Below are 19,636 nucleotides of genomic sequence, written 5' to 3'. Positions count from 1 at the left end.
TCACCCTCCTCTTGTGACTGGCTGGAATATCAAGGCGGACAACGTGGTCCACCGTCCACGAGATGCAGGATGTGGTTTTAAATGGTTCGCTATCACTCCAGCGTACAAAAGCCAACAACGTGATCTAGTTGTGTGTCGGCTAAATATCTTATTATCTAAATTATTGTTGATGATACCATAATAATTGTGTGGCTTTAATTGTCATTCAGTGAACCATTGCCATTAATGGTGTGGTGATATGGTTGATACTTGATAGCATTTTTTTGGTAGTTGATTGATTCGATTGGTATAGGTAATGAATTGCGTTCCAAAATATTGTTGGGTAGTTAATGGCTTTGATATTTTATATGGTAGTTGTCAGACCCTTGTACCTTTGACCCGATGATGACGGAACAAGGTGCCTTATGGGTATTTTCGAGGTAAACATACACGTTCTTAGGTCATTTAGATGCGAGGTGCCGGTAATAATTTGAGAATTACTTTAGTGGCCGCCGGAGGTAGTGAGACAAAGCATCAGTTGCTCCATGCCCACAATCACTGAAATCAGAAAAAGATTGGGTAAATGGGTGAACGCGGAGATGGATGTTAAGGCCTGAAAGCTCTAAAATCATGTCATGGAGAATTAAGCTTGAAGCAAAGAAGAAAAAATGGCAGAAATCAGCATCATCTCTACCACTTTGGTCGGACCGGTGAGTACAAAGGAGCCAACCACGAGAATTGAGTTGACTCCATGGGAGCTACAGTTTCTTCCCGTCGGTCCCATCCAAAAGGGTCTTCTCTTTCTCAAGCCTACGCCCCCACCACAAGAGAGTAGTGTCATAGATCACTTGAAAACCTCCCTCTCTCGCACTCTAGATCTGTTCTATCCACTTGCCGGCCGCCTTGGCACCACCGTAAACGACGACAATACCACTTACTTCTTCATCAACTGCAATGGCGCCGGAGCTCAGTTTGTCCATGCAGCTGCCGATAGTGTCACCGTGGCCGACATACTTGAGTCTGTCTACGTTCCTCGAATCGTCCACTCCTTTTTCCCACTCAATGGGGTTCGCAACTCCGAAGGCGTTTCCCAGCCACTCCTGGGAGTGCAAGTGACTGAGCTTGTTGATGGCATCTTTATTGGCTGTACTATCAATCACTCAATTGCAGACGGCGCTTCCTTCTGGCATTTCTTCAATTCATGGTCGGAAATCTCTCGGGGTTCCAATGAAATAACCCTTTCTCCTGTTCTCGATCGCTGGTTTCTTGACGATGCCCATTACCCCATACCAATTCCTCAGTTAATGCTAGCCTTTACTAATTTTCCCCCTTCACCACCAGTCCAAGAAAGGGTTTTTCATTTCACAAAGGAAAAAATTGCAGTCCTGAAAGCAAGAGCTAATGCAGAAATGGGCACCGACCAAATTTCCTCTTTGCAAGCCCTGTTGGCCCTTCTCTGGCGATCCGTAACTCGCAGTAGGCCTTTCCCAGAGGATCAAGAGAGCTGGTATGCATTTATAATAGGTATGAGACCAAGGATGCGTCCACCATTGCCCCAACAATATTTTGGGGCTGCAGCTCAGTCCGGAATCGTAACGATGAAAGCAGGTGAGCTACTGGAGCGCGGTCTGGGTCATGCGGCTTGGCAGATGAATAAGATGGTCGCTGCCAATACTGCATTAGAAGCCACCAATTTCTTGGAATCCTGGATAAAAAACCCGATGCCCTTTCCAGTTATAAATTTTATAATCAACAATTCTTTGTGCATGAGCGGTTCGCCACGATTCAATGTGTACGGTACTGATTTTGGTTGGGGAAGACCAATTGCGGTTAGAAGTGGAGGTGGGAACAAGCCTTATGGGAAGACCACCCTTTTTCCGGGAGCAGACGAAGGAAGCATTGATATTGAAGCTTGCCTGTTTCCTGAAACCTTTGAGGCTCTGATGGAGGATGCCGAGTTCATGGAAGCTGTTACTGTTTGATTTTAAAGTTCTTTGTTTACAACTAATCTCAGGACGTGGCTTCAAAGGCTAGCTTTGATTCTACAGTAATGGAGTTTATTTTGATTGTTCCCATCCATTTACATTTAAATGATTGTGCAACCCTATGTTTATATTTATAATAAAACTGGTTGTTAGTTTTTATCTATTAAGGCTTCAGCCTATTGGTCCATTAAATATTAGATTTGGATTAAAAAAGATGTTGAACAACCGACATGGATTCAATATGTTGCAAGTCCACGGGGGAGAAAGGATAAATAAAAGGGAGAAACAAATATGCAAATTATGAAGAGGCGGTTTGAACCTAATACTAAATTAAACAATCAATTTTTCTAAATGTTTAAGTGTGAAAAATTTAAATTTGTTATATATATTATGTTCTTTTAACATTTGGTATCACCAAAAATATAAAGTTAACATTTATAATAATTAAAGGAAATCTCATTTGATAAATGGTTATTTAAAAAATATTTATAAAAAAACATTTCAATTAAAAATATTTCAAAATGATTTAAATTTAAACTTATAATCATAATTGACTAACATAATTAAGTTGACTCCAAGGGAGCTTAATTGCTAATTTAAATTAAATTTAATAAAAAAAAGTTTAATAGATCCAATTATTTTGACTTAATTTGGAACAGACAACCCACACCCAATTACATAAAATTTAAATTATACATTTATGTATTTTTATTTAATAATAATATATGTTATTATTTTATATGACATATTTTTATTTTAGAACTTAGTAGGTTGAACAAATGAATATTTTAAATTTATGTATAACATTATGGGTTTATAAAGGTGAGATATTTTTATAAATTTATTAATTTGTTAAATATAAATTAATTGTTAAAAATATATGTATTTTAAAATATTTTTAAATAGACAACAAATAAAACCAATGGTTTGAAAACCGGACTGGACTGGCCACGGTTCCGGTCCGAACCGGCCAATTGGATCGGAATACTTCAAACTGGGGTCAAACCGAGCGATTCAATTAATTTATTTATTTTTTTTACATAGCATCAAAACGACGCTATTTTGGAAGGTATATAGGCTGCCTGAAAGTCTGGAAACTGGAAACCCTCGCCGCCTCAGTCCTCCCCTCGCAGCAGTTGTCGACGTGCTGCTCCGCCTGCCCCCGATGTGCGGCGGCCTGTGACACCCAGACGGTGTCCACGGGCAGTCGTTACAAGCCAGCAACCTGCGGCTTTGGAAGCAAGCGAAGCTCTTCCCAGTTTCACACGATATTGGAAGTCGGCAAAGCTCCTTGTTGTTGTTAACCGACAAAGTCGGCATTGGAAGGCGGCTCCAACTAGTACCCCTCCCTATCGTTGGTAGATGCTGTCAAAATTTACGAATTTATTAATTTTTTATAATATATAAAACAATAAAATATATATTTATGACGTCATTGGTTCAACTGCAGTTCGACTGCCGGTCCGACTAGTGAACCATGAACCGATAACTTTTCGATTCATCTCCACAGCTACAGTTGTAGCGGCAAGTTTGAAGGAATCAACTAAAAGGATTGAGTCAAGTTCATGGGACCTTCAGTTCGTTCTGGTTGGTGACGTTGGTTCCATCCAACATGGTCTTCTATTTCTCAAGCCTACGGGCTACACCAATATTTTATTGTAAAATATTTAGTTAATTTCAACCGATATAATTAGATTGAATTTATTAATAATAAGTTTATTTTAAGTAATATTAAAATCTTAATTTTATCTGAATATAAAAATTAAATATTTTAACATTTTTTATATAATTAAAATACAAATACTATCTTAGTCTTAAAAAGTATTTTTTTAAAAAAAAAAATACTAGAGTTGGTATTAATTGAGTTTATGAAAAGCCGTCAAAACCTAATCTTTATATTATTATTTATTTATTATTATTTTAATTATATTATATATTATTTCATTTAAAATATGAGAAATATAAAAATAATTTTTAAATATTAAAATCTACATTTCTAACATTACCATAATAAATTTTAATTTATCTATGTAATAAAATATTATTAGATAATATATTTGATATTTGTTAATATTATTTATTAATTGATCAAAAAAATTTAAAATAATAAAACTAAATCTTCATCACCACTAAACAATTTAGTTGAAATAGTCATTAAATGAAAATTAAATAATTGTAAGGAATAAAAATGTATATTAATTTTAGTTTTTATATACTAATTTTATTATTTAAAAGAAAAATATTTGAAGATCTCTATGCATGTAATATTGAAAAAATGATTAAATTACAAAAACAATAATCATCATACACATACTACGTGTTCACTTACTAGTAAACTAATGGGCTAAAAGGGTATAAAACAATGAATATAAGTGACAAGGATGATATGCATTTTAACCCATTTGCTCTCAAATGTCTAAACATGTGGGATGTGTTATTTGGTGGACTCTTTCTATTCCACATATTTGGTGGAATCATTAAAGTGACCTTGGAATTTTTTGGATTCCTTGGTGGGAAAGTTAAGAAAAAAAAGACATTAGAAAGCTTGGATGACAACTAACAAGAGAATGAAGAGCAAAATAACTTGTATAAAATGTTTTACAAAATTAAAAAATAAATCATATTTACCAAAAAATAGATGCTTGAGGAGCACTGCTTAAAATGTAATATGAATGTCAATGGACTTTGAAAATAAAAATACAAAACAAATCAATTTATAATTTTGTGCTATATTTGGTTGACAACATATATTTTTTAGTTTTATGATTAAAAATATAAAATATAATTAAATTAGTTAAAAAACAGTTTAATTAAATGAATTTAAAATAATATATAAAAATAATTTTTTTATTTTTTTAATTATTTTTTTCCTTTTATTTCTCTACACATTTTTCATTCATGGGTGACAGATTAGATGCGAGGTGACGGTAATAATTTGAGAATTACTTTAGTAGAACGTAGGGTTGAAGATGTAGTTGATGGATTTTTTATTTTTCTCAAAAACTCGGAAAAAGTTAAAAGTTAAAAGTTAAAACAAACAAGACCCATCACAGATTCACAAGTGAATAAGAGACATCAGGCCCCACCATCACTGAAGTCAGAAAAAGACTGGGTAAATGGGTGAACGAGGAGATGGATGTTAAGGCCTGAAAGCTCTAAAATCATGTCATGGAGAATTAAGCTTGAAGCAAAGAAGAAAAAATGGCAGAAATCAGCATCATCTCTACCACTTTGGTCGGACCGGTGAGTACAAAGGAGCCAACCACGAGAATTGAGTTGACTCCATGGGAGCTACAGTTTCTTCCCCACGGTCCCATCCAAAAGGGTCTTCTCTTTCGCAAGCCTACACCCCCACCACAAGAGAATAGTGTCATAGATCACTTGAAAACCTCCCTCTCTCGCACTCTAGATCTGTTCTATCCACTTGCCGGCCGCCTTGGCACCACCGTAAACGACGACAATACCACTTACTTCTTCATCAACTGCAATGGTGCCGGAGCTCAGTTTGTCCATGCAGCTGCCGATTGTGTCACCGTGGCCGACATACTTGAGTCTGTCTACGTTCCTCGAATCGTCCACTCCTTTTTTCCACTCAATGGGGTTCGCAACTCCGAAGGCGTTTCCCAGCCACTCCTTGGAGTGCAAGTGACTGAGCTTGTTGATGGCATCTTTATTGGCTGTACTATCAATCACTCAATTGCAGACGGCGCTTCCTTCTGGCATTTCTTCAATTCATGGTCGGAAATCTCTCGGGGTTCCAATGAAATAACCCTTTCTCCTGTTCTCGATCGCTGGTTTCTTGACGATGCCCATTACCCCATACCAATTCCTCAGTCAATGCTAGCCTTTACTAATTTTCCCCCTTCACCACCAGTCCAAGAAAGGGTTTTTCATTTCACAAAAGAAAAAATTGCAGTCCTGAAAGCAAGAGCTAATGCAGAAATGGGCACCGACCAAATTTCCTCTTTGCAAGCCCTGTTGGCCCTTCTCTGGCGATCCGTAACTCGCAGTAGGCGTTTCCCAGAGGATCAAGAGAGCTGGTATGCATTTCTAATAGGTATGAGACCAAGGATGCGTCCACCATTGCCCCAACAATATTTTGGGGCTGCAGCTCAGTCCGGAATCGTAACGATGAAAGCAGGTGAGCTACTAGAGCGCGGTCTGGGTCATGCGGCTTGGCAGATGAATAAGATGTTCGCTGCCTATACTGCATTAGAAGCCACCAATTTCTTGGAATCCTGGATGAAAAACCCGCAGCCCCTTTCAGATATAAATTTAATAATCAACAATTCTTTGTTCGCGAGCAGTTCGCCACGATTCAATGTGTACGGTACTGATTTTGGTTGGGGAAGACCAATTGCGGTTAGAAGTGGAGGTGGGAACAAGCCTTATGGGAAGACCACCCTTTTTCAGGGAGCAGACGAAGGAAGCATTGATATTGAAGCTTGCCTGTTTCCTAAAACCTTTGAGGCTATGATGGAGGATGCCGAGTTCATGGAAGCTGTCACCGTTTGATCTTAAAGTTCTTTGTATACGACTGATCTCAGGACGTGGCTTCAGAGACCATCTTTGATTCTACAATAATGGAGTTTGTTTTGATTGTTCCCATCCATTTACATTTAAATGATTATGCAACTCTGTGTTGATATTTATGGTCATTATTAAATATTAGACTTGGGATTAAAAAAATGTTGAACAACCTATTTGGATTCAATATGTTGCAAGTCCGGATCAAGGATAAATAAATGGGTGGGTAACGGGTAAGGTGTGGACATGGATGTTCTTGAAAGCTATAAAAAATCTGTGACGGAGAATTAAGTTTGGGTTGGAGAAGATAAATGGCAGAAATTCGCATCATCTCTACGACTTCGATTAGACCGGCTAAGATGAAGGAGCCAATAACTACCAGAATTGAGTAGACTCCATGGGAGCTTAATTTATAATTTAAATTAAATATAATAATAAAAAAGGTAAATAATAGATAAAATTTGAAATTAATAATGACTAAGGGATATTTATACTAAACCCCTACTATTTACATCTATATACAATATATATATTTGAAACATATCATAGTAACATTTAGATAGACTGATATTAAGGGGTTTTAATATTTTTTGAATCCCTACCAATTTTTTTGGTGTCCATATATCAATAGATATGCCTTATGCACTCAATTGAAAATGGTTTTTGTTTTATAAATTATAAATATTTTTTCTAGCTTAAAGAGTATGTTTAATAAAAAATTATTTTTAAAATATTTTTGTTATTTTGAAAAAAAGCAAAATTTATTAAAAAAATATTTAAAAAATTGAATTACAACAATTTTACGATAATAAGACAAAAAATTATTTTTTATATTTTAGCTATCAAATTAAAATTTATTTTTCAAAAAATAAAAATAAAAACTGTTTAAAAAACTAATTATTAACAAGTATGTATCTAAAACGCTTCTATAAATGTTGTTAAATTTCGTTTCCACTCCAAAGACTGATGCCTAAAATATATGAAAGTAATTTCGTGAATATGAATGGTGTGAATCCGAGCGAGTCAACTAAGAGGATCGAGTTGAATCCATGGGAGCTCCAGTATCTTCTGCCTGCTCCCATCCAAACGGGTCTTCTCTTTCGCAAGCCTACACCCCCACAAGAGCATAGCATCATAGATCACTTGAAAACCTCCCTCTCTCGCACTCGACTTGTTCTATCCACTCGTCGCCCGCCTTGGCACCACCGTAAACGACGACAATACCACTTGTTTCTTTATCAACTGTAATGGCGCCGGAGTTCAGTTTATCCACGCAGCTGCCGATGGCGTCACCGTGGGGGATATCCTTGATCCTGTCTACGTTCCTAGGATCATGTCTTCATTTTTCCCACTTCATGAAACTCGGAGCTTCCATGGCATTTCCCAGCCGCTGCTTACGGTGCAAGTGACGGAGCTGGTGGACGGCATCTTCGTTGGTTGCACCATGAATCAAGTGGTGTCAGATAGAACTTCCTTCCAGCATTTCTTCAAAATGTACGTTTATTTTGAATTTGTAAAACACCTATATATATTATTGAACTCAATAAACAGATAAGTTTGTTGAGATATTAGGAATGCTTTCCTTATATCATTTAGTGTTGAGATATTAGAAATGTTTAGATATTAGAAAAGTTGAGATATTAGGAATATTGAGATATTAGGAAAGTTGAGATATTAAGATATTAGTTGTTATTTCCTTACATCATTCTTTCTTTGTATCATTCTTTTCCATTTTTAGAATGACGATTACCCTCTATATATACTCTGTACATGAACGAATGAGAAAAAATTAATGAAAAAACTATCATTTATCAATTTGAAGATGGTATCAGAGCCATGGAATTGAAATCCTGGATATTTTGTCGCTATAGTAGTCCGACAACGATCAACCATCCTAAGACAAGCCTTAATATTGATAAGTCAACCTTCAAATGCACTCACTGCAATAAGACTGATCCCACCAGTCTGGATATCCCACAATTTCAAAGCAACGACTCTTGGTATGACCAGGAAAACAATGAGGAACCGAGGGTTTGAACCATGGACCTTTAGATCATGTTTAGGCTATCACCACTTTGTTATTAATGATAATAATCGTGACCAACGGAAGAAAGATTCCAAGAAAACCTCGACTGCAACTGTTGCCGAAATAAAAACAAAGCCTAATGTTGTTGAGAAAGCCTGTGCATTGGTAGCCGCTACAGATCATGGTGGTAAGTTTTTAAATACTTTTACACCTGTTATTAATAGTGCATGGATAATTGATTCTAGTGCTACAGATCATATGACTTTTGATTCTAGACAGGTTTCACCCCTTAGACCTTCCTCACAAGAAATTGTTTCCACAGCCAATGGTAACACAACCCTAGTTATTGGGGAAGGACCCTTAACTCTTATTGATACTTTGAATTTGGCTTCTGTTTTAGTTGTTCCATCTCTAAATTATAATCTTTTGTCAGTTTCTTAAATTACCGCAGTCTTATCTTGTATTGTCATTTTTTAGCCTGAATTTTGTGTGATTAAGGACATCCAAACAAGATAGACGATTGGTTGTGGTATTAAGCGGAGAAAACTCTATTACTTGGACTTGCACTCAAAGGATTCAAATAAGTTGCAACAAGCCTTGATGGCAGATGGATCTGAGGAGGAGAAGAAAAAGTCTGAAATTTGGTTGTGGCATCGACGTTTGGGACATGCTTCCTTTCGTTATTTGAAAAAATTGTTTCCTAGTTTGTTTGCAAAGAGTGATATTTCTGGTTTCCGTTGTGATATTTGTGAATTGGCTAAAAGTCATCGTGCTTCGTTTCCATTAATTTTGAATAAAAGTCCGCTTCCTTTTATGGTTATACATTTTGATGTTTGGGGCCCATCCAAAGTCCCAACTTTGAGTGGCTCACGTTGGTTTGTTACTTTTATTGATGATTGTACCAGAATGACATGGTTATGCTTGATGAAGACCAAAGATGAAGTGAACATGTTGTTTCAAAATTTTCATAAAATGATTGAAACTCGGTACAATGCAAAGGTTCGGGTTTTGCGTAGTGATAATGGTGGAGAATATCATAGTTCTGATCTTCAAAAGTATTTGGAAGAACATGACATCATTCATCAGATTACTTGTTCCAATACCCCCCAGCAAAATGGAGTCGCTGAACGGAAAAATCGGCACTTGTTAGAGGTTGTTCGTGCTTCCTTGATAGCAGCAAAAATACCGATATCTTATTTGGGAGAAGCAATCACATCTGCCACATACTTTATCAATCGGGTACCTTCTAGCCCAATTAACTTCCAAACACTTCTCCAAGCTCTTACTAATGCCATAGTTGCCCCAACCGTCCCAAATCTACCTCCTCGTGTTTTTGGTTGCATGACATTTGTGCATCTACACAAACACCAACGCACTAAGTTAACTTCCCATGCATTGCAATGTGTGTTTGTTGGATATGCATTGCACAAAAAAGGATATCGATGTTACCATCCTCCAACTCGACGAATGTTTATTACAATGGATGTGGTGTTTCATGAAGATTCGATGTATTTTTCATCTGAGTCTGAACTTTAGGGGGAGTACCATAAGGAAATTCAGACTCTCGATTATGATTATCATATCTATGAGGAAGATGAATCTGGACAATCTGAACTAGTGAACTAGGAAGCGGGTGAGTTGGATATGAGTGGTCAACAATTTGGGTCCGAAGATGTCTTCACTGAAATACCAAACCAATCGTCGTCTGCTGAGGGTGTTCTTAATTTGGAACCTGATCCATTCATGAAACGGTTACCACACCATCATAATAGAGGTATTCCTAAACCCACATATGAACCTGAATTGTCTACCAAAGTCAAATATCCCATGAGCAACTATGTGTCTAACCATGGTTTGTCTGAATCAAATAAGTCATTTGTAAATAAATTATCTACTGTAGCTATTCCTAACAGTGTGCAGGAAGCCTTAACTGATCCAAGGTGGAAAGCAACCATGAATGATGAGATGAAATCATTGCAGAAGAATGAAACATGGGAACTCGTAGAATGTCCACCAGGAAAGAAGCCAGTTGGGTATCGTTGGATCTATACTATGAAGTACAAGGTAGATGGTAGTATTGAACGATTTAAAGCAAAACTGGTAGCAAAAGGGTACACTCAAACTTATGGAATTGACTACATAGAGACATTTGCACCTGTAGCTAAGATCAACATAGTTCGAGTATTACTATCTTTAGCTGCAAACCTAGATTGGCCATTACAACAGTTCGATGTGAAAAATGTCTTTCTGCATGGCAAGTTATCTAAAGAAGTATACATGGATCTTCTACCAGGATGCATGGTGTCAGAAAAGCAATGTCAGAAGGTGTGCAAATTGAAAAAGTCAATGTATGGGTTGAAGCAATCCTCGAGAGCTTGGTTTGGAAGGTTCACAAAGTCAATGAAAGCTTTTGGCTATCGTCAAAGTAATTCAGATCACACTTTGTTCCTGAAAAAACAACATGGTAAGATTACAACACTCATCGTATATATGGATGACATGGTAGTTACAGGAAATGATCCTGAAGAAAGCAAAGCTCTACAAAATCATCTATATAAAGAATTCGAAATGAAAGATCTAGGTCCTCTGAAATACTTTCTTGAGATTGAAGTTTCTCAATCAAATGAAGGAATTTTTCTGTCTCAAAGAAAATATGTCTTAGATCTTTTACAGGAGACTGGAATGTCGGGATGTCAACCTGTTAATACACCAATAGAAAAAGGTCTGAAATTGTGTGTTAAGCCTAATTAAGTATCAACCGATAAGGGAAGATACCAGAGACTTGTGGGGAGATTAATGTACTTAGCTCATACAAGACCAAATCTTGCTTATGCATTGAGTGTAGTGAGTCAATACATGCATAATCCTAGAGAGCAACATATGAATGCAGTCATGCGTATTTTGAGGTATTTGAATAATGCTCCTGGGAAGAGAATTTTGTTCATTAAAAATGTTGATCATCAGAGTATAGAAGTATATACTGATGCTGATTGGGTCGGTGCAATGGATGACAGGCGATCTACATTTGGTTACTTTACCTTTGTAGGTGGTAATCTTGTGACATGGAAAAGTAAGAAGCAGAATGTCGTCGCCCGTTCAAGTGCAGAAGCGGAATTTAGAGGTATGACTCTAGCACTTTGTGAGGCATTATGGCTAAGACTCCTCTTACAGGATTTAGGTTACCTATCTAGGCAACCAATCCGATTGTTTTGTGACAATAAAGCCGCATGTGGCATTGCTCATAATCCAGTACAACATGATCGTACAAAGCATGTCGAGGTGGATAGATTCTTCATTAAGGAAAAGTTGGATGATAAGATTGTGGAATTGCCTAAGATTCGATCAGAAAATCAATTGGTTGATATCCTTACCAAAGTTGTCTCAAGTCAAGTGTTCTCAAAATTTTTAGACAAGTTGGACATATGTGACATCTATGCACCAACTTGAGGGGGAGTATTGAGATATTAGGAATGCTTTCCTTATATCATTTAGTGTTGAGATATTAGGAATGTTTAGATATTAGGAAAATTGAGATATTAGGAATATTGAGATATTATGAATATTGAGATATTAGGATATTAGTTGTTATTTCCTTATATCATTCTTTCCTTGTATCATTCTTTCCCATTCTTAGAATGACGATTACCCTCTATATATACTCTGTACATGAACGAATGAGAAAAAATTAATGAAAAAACTACCATTTATCAATTTGAAGAAAGTTGAGTTGATAAAAAACAATATCTTATATGGCATCGAAGCATACAACAATCAAGCTGCTTGGACCGCACTCTCTTCAACACTTATGCAAAGCCATCTCGAGGTCGTATCATGTCTCTCAAGGGAATCCTGGACAATCTGCACAAGGATGAGACAACCATTACAGAGTATATGCAACTCATTAAAATGTGCAATGATGAGTTTTTCCTCACGAATGTCGCCTACGATATTGACGAGCTCATTCTCAAAATTATGTGGTCTTTGTGACAAATATTCTTCACTTGATTTTGCAATCAAAGCTAGAGAAACCCTTATTTCCTTCGATGAACTTCATGAGAAGCTTATCACTTATGAAACCCAATTGAAACAAGACCAGGATAAGAAATTATTAACTCTAGCCTCTACTTATTTGACTACCAAGAATCCCAACTCTTCCCCACATCATAATAATAAGCCCAATTCTTATCGTCATAACTCTTCCTCCAATAACCCTCACCTTCCTGCTAGTCCTTACCAATCACGACAACCTCCTAAACTTTATCGGGGGTTTTGTCAGCTTTGTGGTTTTCTAGGCCACTCTGCCAAACGATGTTTTACCTACAAGCATATACCCTGGACTACTCATCCGTCCCTATCTGCTTGGTCAACAACTCCCCAAGCACATTTTGCCTTCCTGACTGCTTATTTTTCTATTGACTGGTTGTTGGATTATGGTGCCTCTCATCACGTGACAAGTGACTTACAAAATCTCTTTCTCCACTATGATTCCACTGGTCATAATGATATCATGATTGGTGATGACACTGGTCTCCCCATCACTCACACGGGTTCTTTTACTCTTCAATCCTCCCCTCACTCATTTCTTTTACATGATGTTCTTTGTGTGCCCTCTATGAAATGCAACCTAATTTATGTTTCTCAATTTTGCTTAACTAATAATGTTTTATCGAGTTCTTACCTCGCTCTTTTCTTATAAAGGATCTTCGAACAGGGGCAACGCTTTTGATCAGTAATTCTAAGGATGGAGTGTACAAGTGGTCGACCGTCCATGAGAAATCCAAACCATTACTCATCTTTGCTTCTATTAAAGCATCTACTTCTAATTGGCATCGTCATCTCGGTCATCCTTCTGCTAAAGTTCTTAGTCACCTTGTGTCGTCTCAACTCATTCACTTATCTTCTACTCGTATTAAGAACTTTTCTTACAACTTTTGTCACTGTAATAAAAGCCATAAGCTTCATTTTTTTGCATCATCACTAACTAGGACTTCTCCTCTTTAGCTTCTTTATTCTGATGTATGGTGCTCTTCTGTGGAATCTTTCAATGGTAATAAATATTATGTTATTTTCGTTGACCATTTTACAAAATATATCTAGTTTTATCTCAAGTATGATGTTTTAGATGTTTTTATTCATTTCAAATTGCTTGTGGAAAAAAAATTTAACAAACAAATTATCCACCTATACACAAACAATTGTGAGGAATATCAATTTTTTTTGCTCATCATGGTGTCTCTCACTTCACCACTCCTTCTCATACTCCTGAACACAATGGATACTCAGAGTGTCGTCATCGGCATATAGTTGAGACATGCCTCACTTTGTTACACCATGCTTCTATGTCCTTGTCATTTTGGCTTGAAGCCTTTGCTTGTGTTATCCATGGTTACGTCCTTATAATTCTCATAAACTTGAGTCCAAGTCCAAACCGTGTGTATTCATTAGCTATTCACTTTCTCAAAGTGCCTACATCTGTTTTGATCCCACCACTCATAAAACCTACACATCTCGTCATGTCAGATTTGTCGAATCTATCTTTCCATTTGCCACATCCAATCGTCATCCATATTTCTCATTCATAGAGTTCGGATTTTCACCCAATTTATCTATCCTGCTCCAACTGGTACTCCTCCATTGACCATCTCTTTGGCATCTCCTTCTTCTGGTAACTCGGTTCCCTATTTGGAAACACAAGCGAGTAATGGCAATAGAGGTTTCATAGGTTTCCCTTTTTCTGAGCTCTCCTAATATTGTTGTTCAAATGCCTTGTTTTTGTGTTCCTAATCCATATCCATGTCAACTTACTGTATCTCATTCTCCACCACTTGCACTTCTACCACTTCCGGCTTTGAATCCACCATCAATTCCTCGTGTTAATCTCCTTAATTGCCACTCTATGATCACTCGTGCCAAAAACAACATTATTAAACCATCCACAAAGCTTACCATATTTTCCACTACCCATATCGAACCCATCACTAAGCCCACATGTGTCTTCCAGGCCCTTAAGGACCCTTGTTGACGTCAAACAATGTCAGAAGAATTTGATGCTCTACTCCATAATGGTACTTGGGATCTCGTACCTTGCATCGTTGATCAAAATCTTGTGGGTTGTAAGTGGGTCTTTCGTATCAAGAGAAAACCTTATGACTCCATTGATTGTTTTAAGGCTTGACTTGTCGCCAAAGGGTTTCATCAGTGTCTTGGTATAAATTATCATGAGACATTTGGTCTTATGGTTAAGCCCGCTACAATTTGTCTTATTCTTGCTTTGGCAATCTCTTTCAGGTGGTCTTTTCGCCAACTAAATGTAAATAATGCCTTCCTGCATGGGTATCTTACTGAAAATGTCTTCATGGTTCAACCTCCTGGTTTTTCTGACCAACAACACCCATCTCATGTGTGTAAGCTCCGAAAAGCACTCTATGGTCTTAAACAAGCCCCCTGTGCTTGGTACCATGAGCTTCACCAATTTGTCATCTCTATGGGATTTGTTAACTCTTGTGACGATACATCATTGTTTATTTATAATAAGTCTGGCCTAACTGCTTATCTCCTTGTTTATGTTGATGATTTAATTTTAATAGGGAATAATGATGACTTTCTTACAAATGTTATTTCTCAATTGGCCAATAAATTCTCCATTAATTAAGGATCTTGGCACTCTATCTTTCTTTCTTAGTGTTGAAGTTGTTCCTACTCTAAGCGGTTTATTTTTGTCACAAACAAAGTATATTCAAAATCTATTGGAGAAGACTAAGATGTAAGATGCAAAATCCGTTCACTCTCCCATGTCCACTTCTCAAATTCCCAAGTTACATTATGGTACTACCTTGAAAGATCCTACTGAAAATTGATCAATTGTTGGCGGCTTACAATACTTGTCTCTTACTCGACCTGACATAGCTTTCTCTGTCAACAAATTATCTCAGTTCATGCATCATCCGACCTCAACTCATTAGATGGTAGTGAAACGCCTTCTACAGTATCTAGTAGGAACATTGCACCATGGCCTTCTTCTTCATAAGATTTTCCATTTCACCTTCATGCTTACTCAGATGCTGATTGGGTTGGCAATCCTAATGATTGATCTTCCACAAGTGCTCATGTTATTTTTCTTAGAACTATTATCATCTCTTGGTCCTCCAAGAAACAAAAGTCTATGGCTCGATCCTCAACGGAAGCAAAATATCGTGTTGTAGCTTCTACTGCAACCGAAGTACTTTGGATTAAATCTCCCCTTCTATTGTGACAATGTGGGGGTGACATATCTTTGTGCCAACCTAGTTTTTCACTCGCGCATGAAACACATTGCCATCGACTTCCACTTTGTTCGTCACAAAGTTCAAGACGATGAACTGCGTGTTTTATGTTTCTTCCACTGATCAATTAATTCATGCACTAATCAAACTGTTATCTTCTGCTCGACTACAGGTCAAGATCGGTGTCCATCAGTCTACCATCTTGAGGGGGCGTATTGAGGCATCTACTTATTTGCCTAAAATATTAGAATAATATCAATATATTTCATATATATGTTATTTCACTACATTTTTTTTTATAACAAGTTTATTTGTATTTGAATTTGTTTTATTTTTGAATTAGCATTTTAATAGATAACTATTTGTATCAGTTGTAGGTATATTTTGAATTTGTAAAACACCTATATATATTATTGAACTCAATAAACATAAGTTGAGTTGATCAAAACAATATCTTATAGGATATTCCTATCTTGTGTTTCCAAGTGTTGGTTTGTGCCTCATACTCAGTTCACCCTACGAATTCCTCAGTCAACACTAGTCTTTGGTAGCCCCCCTTCATTACCGACCCAACAAAGGGTTTTCCACTTCACAAAAATAAATAAATAAATAAATAAATAATTGAAGCTTTGAAAGCAAAAGGAAAAACATAAATAGGCATCAACTGAAATTCCTCTTTGCGAGCGTTGTTGACTCATCTTTGGCGATCGATAATTCGTAACAGGTGTCTTCCAGAGGATCAAGAGACTACTATATTTTCCCAATAGATATGAGACCAAGGGTTCATCCATCATTGCCTCAACAATATTTTGGGGCTACAATTCAGGGCGGGAATGTGACAATGAAAGCAGGTGAGCTACTAGAGCTAGGTCTGGGTCATAGGGATTGATAGATGAACAAGATGATTTCTACCATTACTGAAGTAGAAGCTACCAACTTCTGCCAATCTTGGGAAAAAAACCCTAAGTCGTTCTCACGTAGCAACTATGGTTAAAATGTGTGAGTCCATAGTTATTCTAACAATCTCCCACTTGGACCACATATATTACTGAACAATGTTCATGATAATACTTTATTGAGCTCATCTTTGCTATCCTATCCAAATACCCTTAAACAACACGGTCTACTAATTATGCTAACATAGGATTAAAGTGGTCTTCGTTAATTATAATTATAACTAGACTCATCAATGATCATAACATTAACAAAATTAGCAACATGGATCAAGTATGGATGTGTAGCATGGAAATGACATAAAATGTGATCTTTAATATGTCTATTTCCAATTGGTCCTACTTTATGACTAAAAATAGTCAAATTCCACTTTCAACACTTAATGCTAAATTGCTTTTGAAAGTCATCATTTCAATTCAAAGTATTCAAACACAATAGTCTTTAAAACTAAAGTTTGTATAGATAACATAAACATAACAATACATCAAGAAAACAAATGCAAAACACAAATACAAACTCTCACTATACTAGCACATCATTAATATGTACAATACCCATATGTGTGATATGCTCATGATATACTTTAGATGGCAAACCCTTAGTGAGCGGATCAGCAATCATGGAGTTTGTGCTTATGTGTTCAATTGATACTTGAAGACTCTGAACTCTTTCTTTTACAACCAAGAACTTGATGTCAATGTGTTTAGACTTTGATAAACTTTGGTTGTTCTTAGAATGCAATTATTTGGCCTTATTATCACAATTGATTCTCAATGGTTTCTCAATCTCATCAACAATTCGCAACTCAGTGATAAAATTCCACAACCATATCCCATGGTTAGATGCCTCGTAGCAAGCTATGAATTCTACCTCCATAGTGGAAGAAACAATAAGTGTTTGTTTAACACTTTTCCAAGAAACTGCTCCCCATCCAACATGAAGATGTAGCTTGAAGTGGATCTCTTGTTGTCAAGACATCTCGCGAAACTGGAGTCCGAATATCCCACTATCTCTAAATGATTGGATCTTCGATATGTGAACATATAATCTTTAGTTCTTTGTAAATATTGCATAACCCGTTTCGCCTTTTTCCAGTGATCCATACTTGCGTTACTCAAATATCTGCCCAACATTCCAACAATGTACGCAATATTCGGATGCGTAAAAACTTGTGCATACATGAGACTTCCTATTGCCAAGGCATAGGGAAACATCTCCATATCTTTCCTCTCAAGTTCATTTCTCGGACATTGGTGCTAACTAAATTTATCGCCTTTTGACATAGGTGTGTCTCCTAGTGCACAATTGCTCATGCCAAACCTACTTAGCACCTTATCAATGTAGGACTTTTGTGATAGCCCAAGTATACCTCTTGAACAATCCATATAGATCTGTATATCCAACACAAAAGATGCATTACCAAGATCCTTCATGTCAAATTTATTGGATAGAAATCGCTTGGTTTCATTTAAAAGTTCAACATCACTACTTGCAAGTAGAATATCATCTACATATAACAACAAGATAATGAATTTGCTCCCACTGAACTTGAGATATATACATTGATCAACTGTGTTCTCCTTAAAACCAAATAAAGTAATCACTTGATCAAACTTTCGGTACCATTGTCGGGATGCCTGCTTTAAACTATATATGGACCTTTTTAATTTGCATACAAGTTGCTTTGAATCATTAGACTCAAAGTTCTATGGTTGCACCATGTATATTGGCTCATCAATGTTACCATTAAGAAACACAGTTTTAACGTTCATTTGATGTAGCTCTAAATCATAATGAGCCACAAGTACCATGATGATTTTAAAGGAGTCATTTGACGAAATCGGTGAAAATGTCTCCTTATAATCAATGTCTTCCTTTTGAGTGAAACCTTTTGCGACTAGGCATGCCTTATACTTAACAATGTTGCCTTTTGAATCCCATTTGGCCTTAAAAATCCATTTACAACCAATCAGTTTTACACATTTAGGCAACTCTACTAGGTCCCAAACACCATTGTCTTTCATTGATTTCATCTCATCCTTCATGGCTTCTATCCACTTTTTAGAGTCAGAACTTTGTTTGACTTGACTAACTAAAATTGGATCATCTTCCAGACCCATGTCAAACTCATGTTCCCGGAGATATACAACATGATCATCTGAAATTGTAATTCTCTTTTCTCTAGTGGATCTCCTTAGTGGCACTTGTACTTGAGGTTTTTGAGGTTGTTGAGTTACCTCTTCATGAACTTGAACTGGTTCCACAATTTGAGTAGAAGGAATTTCAGGCATGTCTACAATCTCTGTTATTGGTTGTACATTTTGGATAGTGTCATCAAACATAATATGACCATGTCCAATTGCAATAATAAGAATACTAACAGATTTATCTTCAAATACCACATTTCTTAATGAATCTCTTCCACTTAACTCAACATCCTCAACGAACTTAGCATTGCTCGTTTCAAAGAAAGGCCTAGTTGAGGGGTCATAAAACTTGAAACCTCTCGACTTTTCAGAATACCCTACAAAGTAGCAGCTCACGGTTCTGGAGTCCAATTTCTTTTCATTTAGCTTGTAAGGCCTAGCCTCAGCTGGACAACCCTAGACATGCAAATGCTTAGGTTTCTTGCTAGTCCATAACTCATATAGGGTTTTGGCTACTGCTTTGCTTGGGACTCTATTCAAAATGCAAACTGTAGTTTTGACAACTTCACCCTAAAGTGATTCTAATAAGGTGGAATGACTAATCATACTTCTTACCATATTCTTAAGAGTATGGTTTCGCCTCTCTGCTATACCATTTTGGCTTGGAGTCCCCAACATGGTGTACTGAGGAACAATACCATACTCCATCAAATATTTGGCGAATGGTCTTAGACATTGTTCACCGGATCCGTCATA

At 36.8% G+C, this 19,636-nt stretch overlaps 2 protein-coding genes and 1 pseudogene across 2 annotated transcripts; all 3 read left to right on the top strand.

Annotated features, from left to right (window-relative positions):
* The first annotated feature begins 386 nt into the window (after window positions 1–386).
* On the top strand, window positions 387–2,127 carry LOC117917467 (protein ENHANCED PSEUDOMONAS SUSCEPTIBILITY 1-like). Its single transcript, XM_034833755.1, has one exon. The coding sequence runs from the start codon at window positions 648–650 to the stop codon at window positions 1,959–1,961; it is 1,314 nt and encodes a 437-aa protein (XP_034689646.1). The 5' UTR covers window positions 387–647; the 3' UTR covers window positions 1,962–2,127.
* Window positions 2,128–5,074: 2,947 nt separating this feature from the next.
* Window positions 5,075–6,663, top strand: LOC117917735 (protein ENHANCED PSEUDOMONAS SUSCEPTIBILITY 1-like). The gene has a single exon (XM_034834106.1). The coding sequence runs from the start codon at window positions 5,166–5,168 to the stop codon at window positions 6,477–6,479; it is 1,314 nt and encodes a 437-aa protein (XP_034689997.1). The 5' UTR covers window positions 5,075–5,165; the 3' UTR covers window positions 6,480–6,663.
* An 827-nt stretch (window positions 6,664–7,490) lies between these two features.
* LOC117917235 lies at window positions 7,491–15,111 on the top strand (annotated as a pseudogene).
* Window positions 15,112–19,636: the final 4,525 nt, after the last annotated feature.

Source organism: Vitis riparia, chromosome 7, assembly GCF_004353265.1.
Source record: "Vitis riparia cultivar Riparia Gloire de Montpellier isolate 1030 chromosome 7, EGFV_Vit.rip_1.0, whole genome shotgun sequence".
Lineage (NCBI taxonomy): Eukaryota > Viridiplantae > Streptophyta > Magnoliopsida > Vitales > Vitaceae > Vitis > Vitis riparia.
This window is presented reverse-complemented; position numbering and strand designations above follow the sequence as displayed.

Excerpts from the sequence above, each read along its gene's own strand:
- LOC117917467 (XM_034833755.1), top strand. The coding sequence starts at position 648 with ATGGCAGAAATCAGCATCATCTCTACCACTTTGGTCGGACCGGTGAGT.
- LOC117917735 (XM_034834106.1), top strand. The coding sequence starts at position 5,166 with ATGGCAGAAATCAGCATCATCTCTACCACTTTGGTCGGACCGGTGAGT.